This window comes from Myotis brandtii, unplaced genomic scaffold (assembly GCF_000412655.1).
Source record: "Myotis brandtii unplaced genomic scaffold, ASM41265v1 scaffold112, whole genome shotgun sequence".
Taxonomy (NCBI): domain Eukaryota; kingdom Metazoa; phylum Chordata; class Mammalia; order Chiroptera; family Vespertilionidae; genus Myotis; species Myotis brandtii.
In genome coordinates, this window is record NW_005353838.1 from 14838188 (window position 1) to 14846661 (window position 8474).

The 8474-nt window shown below is 63.3% G+C and overlaps 1 protein-coding gene across 1 annotated transcript in view; it reads left to right on the plus strand.

The window, feature by feature from the left end:
- Positions 1-8474, plus strand: part of KIF1A (kinesin family member 1A) — a 66154-nt gene that overhangs the window by 17862 nt on the left and 39818 nt on the right. The window contains exons 12-21 of the mRNA XM_014547194.1: positions 79-157; positions 986-1128; positions 1568-1594; positions 2889-3022; positions 3803-3882; positions 4171-4246; positions 6313-6392; positions 6735-6841; positions 7693-7776; positions 8210-8390. Of these exons, the coding sequence (XP_014402680.1) occupies positions 79-157; positions 986-1128; positions 1568-1594; positions 2889-3022; positions 3803-3882; positions 4171-4246; positions 6313-6392; positions 6735-6841; positions 7693-7776; positions 8210-8390 (991 nt within the window). The remainder of the gene's footprint in view (positions 1-78; positions 158-985; positions 1129-1567; positions 1595-2888; positions 3023-3802; positions 3883-4170; positions 4247-6312; positions 6393-6734; positions 6842-7692; positions 7777-8209; positions 8391-8474) is intronic.

Sequence of the window (8474 nt, forward strand, 5' to 3'; positions counted from 1 at the left end):
GTAAATGTAGGAGGCGACGGAGAGGGGAGAACAAGGCCGTGGGCTGACCTTCTGCACGGCCTGGTCTTCTTCCCACAGGTGGGAACTCGAGGACGGCGATGGTGGCGGCCCTGAGCCCCGCAGACATCAACTACGACGAGACCCTGAGCACGCTGAGGTGTGTTCTTGAGAGAGGCGGGCCCTGCGCCCCAACCAGGCTCGGGTCGGAGTGATCCCTCCCTGCCCAAGTCAGGAACACCTGTGAGGGGGGTGCCTCTTGGGGAGGTCATTTCACCTGGGACTCCTTGAGGCTCCAATTGCTGTCAGGGGTGCCTGGGTCTCCATGGGACCTGTTCCATTCCCATAACCCTTTGGGGTACACTTTGGGGCTACGAGTGGCCAAGGGCCCTTGTGCAAACGACTGGGAGAGCTGTGCTTGTGGGCTGAGCAGCTTGCAGCCCTTATCAGTCACGAGAGCCACTGCGGATCTTTAATTAGCAGAGGGCTGAGGGTGTCTTAAAGGTCCCCCTGGCTGCAGGCGGGTACCCTTCGGGGGGAGCCCGGGCTCCTGCGCTAGCAGCCAGGTCAGCATCTTGGGTCCTTTTGACTGAGCACCGCTGGTAGTAAAGAGAAAAAGGACACGGGACACGCTCCCCTCTGTACCTACGTGTGCATTTGCTGAGCAAGGCTCGGGCTCAGACAGGCAAACACGTGGATGTTCTCACATCCCCCACGGGCTCCCTCCACCCTGGAACCGAGGTCCAGGAGCCCAGGCCTCTCCGTAGGGAGAAGATGCCGCCCCATCCCTTCTCCTGGGGCCTGGGTTTCCCTAAGTGGATGAGCTAGGGCAGGGTGACCCCACCTGTAGGTCTCGTGGAAATGGCCCCATTGACTCCCAGTGGGGTGACTCTTTGCTCTGCCCAAGCCCCAGGCCCTTGCTCTGCCCGCCCCCCCAACCCTTGGGCCTGCCAGCATGGGCACAGCCACAGCTCCCTCTGCTGCCCAGGTACGCGGACCGGGCTAAGCAGATCCGCTGTAACGCCGTCATCAACGAGGACCCCAACAACAAACTGATCCGTGAGCTGAAGGATGAGGTGACCCGGCTGCGGGACCTGCTGTATGCCCAGGGACTTGGGGACATCACCGACAGTGAGTATCTGTGTCCGCCTGTCCTGGGCAGGGGGACCAGGCTGTGGGTCCCCAGGGACCTCCTGGGCCAGCCTGGCCTCCCTCCTGGGATTCCCTCCTGGACTGGGGTGGGTCAGGCTGCCACTGAGGTCCCTCTGACCCAGTCCCAGCCCCTGCCTTGTTCCTGGCAGAGCTGCCCTGGATGGGAGGCCTGGGTACTGGCCTTGGCCTGGGGGGACCACGTGGTTTGGGTTTGGTGCTGGCCCAAGCAGGCCAGAGATGGTCTCCCCAGAAGCCATGCTGGCATGCCATGGGTGCGGGGGTCCCTGTGTCCCCGCTGAAGACCAGAGCTGCCTGCCTGATGCCTGGCCTGGGACGGGCAGCCCCGGACTCTCGAGACAAACCTCTTCTTCTGTTTCTCTGTCTCTCCTCCCTCCCCCACGCCTCCGCTCCCCCTTAGCCAACACTGTGCCCGGAGGACCCAAATGTGTGTATCCCCTTGCTGCTCTCTGTGCATCCCTGCTTCTGCCACCTGCCCTCAGGGTGTGGGGCAGCCCAGCGGGAGGGGCGAGGCCCAGGGACAGCGGGGAGGGGCAAGCTCACCCCCTCTTTAGGGGCTGGGACAACAGCCCTCTCACAGGTGCCCTTCTGGTAGATTTGGGGTCACATCCCTGTGTGTATGAAGCACCAGGGAGGCAAGGGACTGCCAAGGCCTCTTCAGACTAAAAGTGTCTGGGCTCAGGCTCCTGGCCCCCATGTGCCCCAGAGGCCTGGGGATTCCCGAGTGTCAGTGCTGGAGGCCCGGTCCGTCCCTGGCTCCTGGCCCCGACCTCTCTCGGGCCCTTCATGCCCCAAGGCCCTTTCCCTCTGGAAATGCCAAGAGTCTGGTTGCTGCCAGATCCTCCCCGCCTGTGACCCCTGCTGGCCTTGGGCCTGGCTCCCTGAGCAAGGGCACAGTTCAGTGCCTCCCAACCCCAAGGGTGGAGGGGCTCTCGGCTTCCCTGGTACCCCGTGCTGTCCCGTTTGCTGCTGCTTTGCTCCACGTCTGCTTCTGCCAGGAGGGGCCTAAGGGGTGTCACAGCCCCAACTCTGGGGCCTTTGGGGCCCTGGTGTGGCTGGGGCTCCCTGGGTGCCCAGTGCTGGGATACTCCATGCTCAGAGCAGCCTCTCGGGGGTGGAGGAGTAGGGGCTTCCTGAAGGGTCCCTCCAGGGGTGGCCAGCAGAGCTTGACCCGAAGCTCAGAGATGCATTGTGGGCCAGGTGAGGGGTGGGCAGAGGGGGGCGCCCACAGCAGAAAGGATGAGCACGAGTGTCAGGGCCCAGTGACGGGGAAGGGAAGTGGACAGGGCGGGAGGAGCCATGGAGCTCACGCAGCTCAGGTTCAGAGGCTGAAGGCAGCCTGGGTGGCGCGGGTTTGGCATGCAGGTGCAGGGAACACAGAGAGGCCTTGGCCCAGGGCAGGGGAGTGGAGCGAGGGGTTCTGGGGGTCCTGATGGTGCTATGCTGCTGCGGGAGGGGCGGGCGGTGGGGCAGGGCCCATCATGTGGGGTGACAGGTGGCCTTGCATGTGTTGCCCGGCGCCTGGCAGCTGCGCCTCACTAATAGTTTCTGTTTTCTGCCTTCTCTTCACCCACCTCCCAACTCGTGTCTCTTTTCTCTCCCTCCCGTCTGTCTGCCCCCCTCTCCCTCCCTTCCTCCCGTAGACCTGTCTGACCTTGACAACAATGACCGTAACTGTGGCTGGGCGGAGTTGAGTCAAGCCCCTGACAATCTCTCCACAGTGACCAACGCCCTGGTGGGCATGAGCCCCTCATCCTCGCTCTCGGCCCTGTCCAGCCGCGCGGCCTCTGTGTCCAGTCTGCACGAGCGCCTCTTGTTTGCCCCGGGCAGTGAGGAGGCCATCGAAAGGCTGAAGGTGAGGGCAGGGCCAGAGCGGGCACCAGGCCCTGGGAAACTGAGCTTGGAGCCGTGGGCATGGCCTCGCCTCCCGGGGAGGCCCCCTCCTCTGGGCCCAGGGCCGAGCCCTCTTGTTAAAGGCAGGAGGTGAGGCCGTGCCCCGGGCGCCCCCTCCACCTGTCACTGCTCTCCACCCAGCACCACGGGGCCCTGCTTGCTGACAGGGGGGTGGGTGTCCTGGGGGCTCTGCCTCCCCTCCTGGCTCTTCTGTGGTTGCGAGCCTTTCCCCTCTGGTCCCCTTGTGTCCACAGTCACTCCCTCACCCCCTGCAACGAGCCAGGCTGGTTTTAGGTTTTCTGTCCTGTTTTCCTGGGTGCAGGGTGAGCCCAGACCTTGGAGACGGAAGGGTTTAGGGTTCAAAAGCACAGAGGCCAGACTCCAGGCTGGGGTGGGGCACCAGGGGGCAGGGGCCCTGGGCATAGGCCCACATGGGGTGGGGCCCCCCCTGGATGTGGGGTCCACCAGGGTGTGGGGCTGGAAGCAAACAGGAAGTGTTGATAGCATCTGTGCATCAGAACCAGCCCACGCCTCTCCCTCCGGGGTCACTGTTTTTACTCCGTTCCCTGGGTGTGTCCAGAGGCAAGCACACAGTTTTGAGCTCACACTACCCCTCAGCCCTGGATCCTTCAGAAATCAAGCTCCAGCGTGGACTGGGCATGGGGGTCTTGGTGCTCTGCAGCCCTGCTCGTCTCCCCTCTGCCTGGCCCCTGACCTCGCTCTGCTCTGTGTCGCCCCCCAGGAGACAGAGAAGATCATAGCCGAACTCAACGAGACCTGGGAGGAAAAGCTTCGGCGGACGGAAGCCATCCGGATGGAGAGGTGGGTGGTGGGGACACAGGGTCAGCACAGCTCTGCGCTCCAGCCCTGGGCTCCGGCAGACCCATCCTCTCTCACCTGGTGACCCCCAGGTCCTGTCCTGTGGTCCCACAGACCTGATCAGGTGATCTGTACCTCCAAGCAGACACCTTAACTCACTGACCAGATGGGTCACTGCCTGGGCTCTGCCTTGGACTGTGTGGCCGGAGCACCACTGGCTCCCGGACACTTGTGGGGGAGGTAGGTCCTGTGGCCTCTTGAGGTTTGAGCTAACCCCCATCTTCCCTCCAGGGAAGCCCTGCTGGCCGAGATGGGCGTGGCCATGAGGGAGGATGGCGGCACTCTGGGTGTATTCTCTCCCAAAAAGGTAGGAGCAGGTCCCTGTTTTGTGGGGCCTGGCTTGAACAGGCCTGGGCCCCCTGCAGCCTTTGAGGGGTCTCAGTCCTCTAGAAGGAGTGGGCGTACAGCAGGGGGGTCCAGGCCCTGAGGGCCCACACCCACCACAGACGGGCCCTCCCTGTGTGAGACCCAGCCCCCCTCCTCAGGGCGGGGCTTCCCTATAGCCTTGGGAAGTGGGCTGGGGTGCTTGTCCAGGTCAGGGTGACACTGGAAACCAGACTCAGGCTGGACCCTACCTGGAGCCTGTGCTGCCCACAGACAGGGCGGGGCCAGACACGGGGCTGGGAGTCAGCTCCCTCTCAGAGCTCAGCAGACCTTGTCTTAGGAGGGTCTCAGGGTTTGCCATCGGGGAGCCCTCCAACGGAGTCCCCCTCCGATGCTCAGATGGAGCATTTGGGGAAAAGTCTCTGGTGATTCTAGGACCCAGACACCACCACCCACCCCAAAGATTGCCAGATCCTTCGGGCCCTTAGGAGCAGAGCTCCAAGCCAGGGGCCCTCCCTGGAGGCAGGGGTAGTGGCTCTCCAGGCCCTGCCCCTGCCACCTTGTTGGTGAGGGGGCACCGGGCCTCCTCCCACAGTGCAGCCCCCAGTGGTCAGCTTTTTACCCCAGCTTTGTTTGGGGCAAATGGATTCTGTGTTTGCCAGTCTGTGTTTCCCCACTGAGCCATTGGGGGCTCCAAGGGAAGAGGAGCCAAGGGCACTGGTCTGGTGGGCTCCCTGGAATGGGACCAGGCTTCTTGGGCTTCTGCCCCCACACAGTCCAGGCTGGGGGACAGTGCATGCTGAGTGGCAGGAGGGAGGCGTGTTGGGGGGACCTGGGACAGAGTGGGGAGCAGGCAGGGCCTTGATGGGGTCTTACTTCACGTCCCTTCTGGAGAGGCCTTGGTTTTCTGGAGTGTGTTGTTCCTGGGCTGTTTCAGACCCTGCTCCTTCCTGGAGGGGTGGGGCGCCCCCAGGCTGGCTTGTGGAGCTGTGGGTGCAGGGGCCTCAGGGTGCTGGGTGCCCTGCAGTTCTTTCGCTTCGTTGGTCGCCCTGGGTATGGAGGACGTCCCTGGGGACCACTGCAGACACCTCCTCCTGAGAAACACAGTGTTCCTGGACTCTGGGTCCCCTCACTGAGCCCAGCCGGCAAGCACAGCCCTTCCACACACGCCTGCTCTGGGCTGGGGTGGCTGGGGATGGTTTGACCGGGAGTCTGATGACCAGGTCTTCACAGCCCTGCACGGGCGCGTGAGTGGGGTGCTGAGGGACTTACAGCTCGGGGTGGGGACAGCGCGCCCCGAGGTGTCAGGTGGGAACTGAGGAAGCCGTCCCAGCCTCTGCCTGTTGCAGGGCTCTCGCCCAGGACACAGTGTGGTGGTTCCTGAGCTGAGGGATGGGAGGAGAGCATCAGAGGGATGGAGGTGGGGCGTCGGGCCCCAGCGGGCAGAGCCTGCAGCAGCTGCCCTGGGGACAGAGTGGAGCAGGGAGTCCAGGGCAGTACTTAGACAGGGGCCACTGGGGGGAGATGGTCACCTTGGCTTTGGACTGTGTTTTGCTCGACCATGGACAGGAGAGGCATGGTGGGGGGTTGTCGACTTGGGTGGAGACTTTCACAACCTCTCTGCTCCCACTGCCAGGGTCTGAGGCCTTCTTGGCCAGAGTTGTACTCCTTGGTTCGAGTGCCCACTGGAGCCCTCGCTCCTGGGTGCCCACCACAACTCCAAGCGCCCCTGGGCCCTTGAGTGCTGAGAGCTGGGTTCCCAGTCCCTCTCAAAGCCCAGCTCCCCCTGAGTGCCAAGGCTGAGCCCCTACCCAGCCTGCTACCTGGCTGTCCCCTCCAAGTCTGTGGAGTCCCCGTCAAAGGCTCTTCCTCTGGGAAACTTTTCCTTCATGTGTCCTGTCCTCCCTGCCAAGCTGGAAGGATGCTGTGTCCCGCACGAGGCCAGGCCCAGCATTGGTGGTGGTCTGGTGCCCAGGGAGAGAGGTCAGGTAGGCAGCCAGTGCTGGGCTCCTGCTCCCTGCAAGACAGGTGACCCTCCTCTCTCCCTAGACGCCACATCTTGTCAACCTGAACGAGGACCCGCTGATGTCTGAGTGTCTTCTCTACTATATCAAGGATGGGCTCACCAGGTGGGGCAGGCTCACAGGTGGGGTGGTTCACCAGGTGGGGTGGGCTCACAGGTGGGGTGGCTCACAGGTGGAGCAGGCTCACGGGTGGGGCAGCAGTGGGGGTGAGGGCCCATCCATGTTTCCTGGAAGTGATGCTCTGGCTACTCTGGGCCGAGTGACTCTCCCAGGATTGGCTTTGTTTGGGGGTATTCCATGTGCCCCCACTCATGTGCATCTTGGGTGTTTCCCATTAAAGCCCAGGTAGGTGTCCCTGGAGGCTGCAGGGGAAGTGGGGAGGGAGCCAGCAGGTGGCATCCTGGGTGCCCTGGTCATTGATGACTGTGCTCCCCCTGTTCCCCACAGAGTGGGCCGTGAGGACGGGGAGAGGCGGCAGGACATCGTCCTGAGCGGGCACTTCATCAAGGAGGAGCACTGTGTCTTCCGGAGCGACTCCAGAGGCGGGAGTGAAGGTACTGCTACTCTTCACCCCACCCCAGTGCTGCTGAGCCTCCGGTCAGCCCAGGCCAGCTCATTACCTCCAAGATCCCCGGTCAGTCCTGGGAAGCCTCTCCATCAGACGGGCTTGGGCGACTAGGCTGGGGCTGTGGGCAGCCTCTCCTGTGTCGGTGTGTTTTGGGGTGATCCTGGGTGGGAGGACAGTGAGCCATGGGGAGCCAGCCAGGTGAAGGGTGGAGAATTATTTCTGGACCACACTTTCCCGCTGTCTGTGGAGCGGCCACCGGCCCATTCCCTGCCTGTCTGCCGTCTGTCTACATGGCCTGTCTTGGGTGTGATGTCTAGGGGAGCACCTGCTGGTCAGAGTGTTGTTACAGCTGAGGCCAGGTGTCCAGCCAACCTCTGGGCTGCACACAGTGGCCGACACCTGCTGTATAACTGGGACACTTCAGGGTGGTGGCCTTAAACAATATTGGAGACATTGGCTCTCCCAGAATTCTCTGTCCCCAAAGCCTGCCCTCCCCTGAGTGGGCGGGCACAGAGCCAGGGAGGCTCCGGGACTCCTGGGGACATGCTGCCCACCTGGAGAGCCTGACAGGGTTGGTGGTCAGCCCAGAACAGCCTCCTGGCTCTTTGACAGGGTGCCACTCTCCTCATCTATTAGTCAAGTGTGACCCCTCGGCTTCTCTGAGGCCCAAAAAGGTGCCACTAACAGTTAAGGCTTTGCTGCTAGCAAGGAGGAGAGTGGTGGTGGGGCTGCCCATGGGTGCCAGGTGAGCAGAGCCCTGCAGGTAGCTGGAGGGCGTGGCACCCAGGATGACAGCTCCTGACAGGCCTTCTGTCTGTCCCCCTATCTGTCCTGTAGCCGTGGTGACCCTGGAGCCCTGTGAGGGGGCAGACACCTACGTCAATGGCAAGAAAGTCACGGAGCCCAGCATCCTTCGGTCAGGTACAGCCAGGCAGAAGGCCCGTGCCCCCTCCGCCGGTGGGGCCCGTCTGCTCCCAGGGCTGTGGGCATTCAGGAAGGCAGAGCATTGGCTCGAGGCGCCAGGCTGGGAGGAGAGCCTGGCATGGGGTGGCACCATGGCAAGGATGGGACATGGGGAAAGCCCGGGACTGCACTTTGCAAACATCCCTGGCTACAGAAGGGGAGGGGCTGAGAGGGTGGATTTGGGGCAAGTGAGGAGGTCCATTGAAGTCTGGGCCAGGGGCAAGCGGAGGAGTTCCACAGAGCTGAGGACCCGGGGGTGGTTCCTGAGGTGGGAGATGCTGGGAGCCTAATTCGAGGAAGGGACCGCTCCCCCTTTTCCCTCTCCTCCCCACCACCCGAGGCCACCCGAGGGGGCAGGTGCCCCTAGTTCAACCTGGCTTCTGTCCCTCAGGAAACCGCATCATCATGGGGAAGAGCCACGTGTTCCGGTTCAACCACCCTGAGCAGGCGCGGCAGGAGCGCGAGCGCACGCCCTGCGCGGAGACTCCCTCAGAGCCTGTGGACTGGGCCTTCGCCCAGCGCGAGCTGCTGGAGAAGCAGGGCATCGACATGAAGCAGGAGATGGAGCAGAGGTGAGGCTGGCTGGGAGCCTCCCCTCAGGGCCCATGCTGCTCCCACAGCACCACATCCCCCCCCACCCAGTCACCCACCCCCTC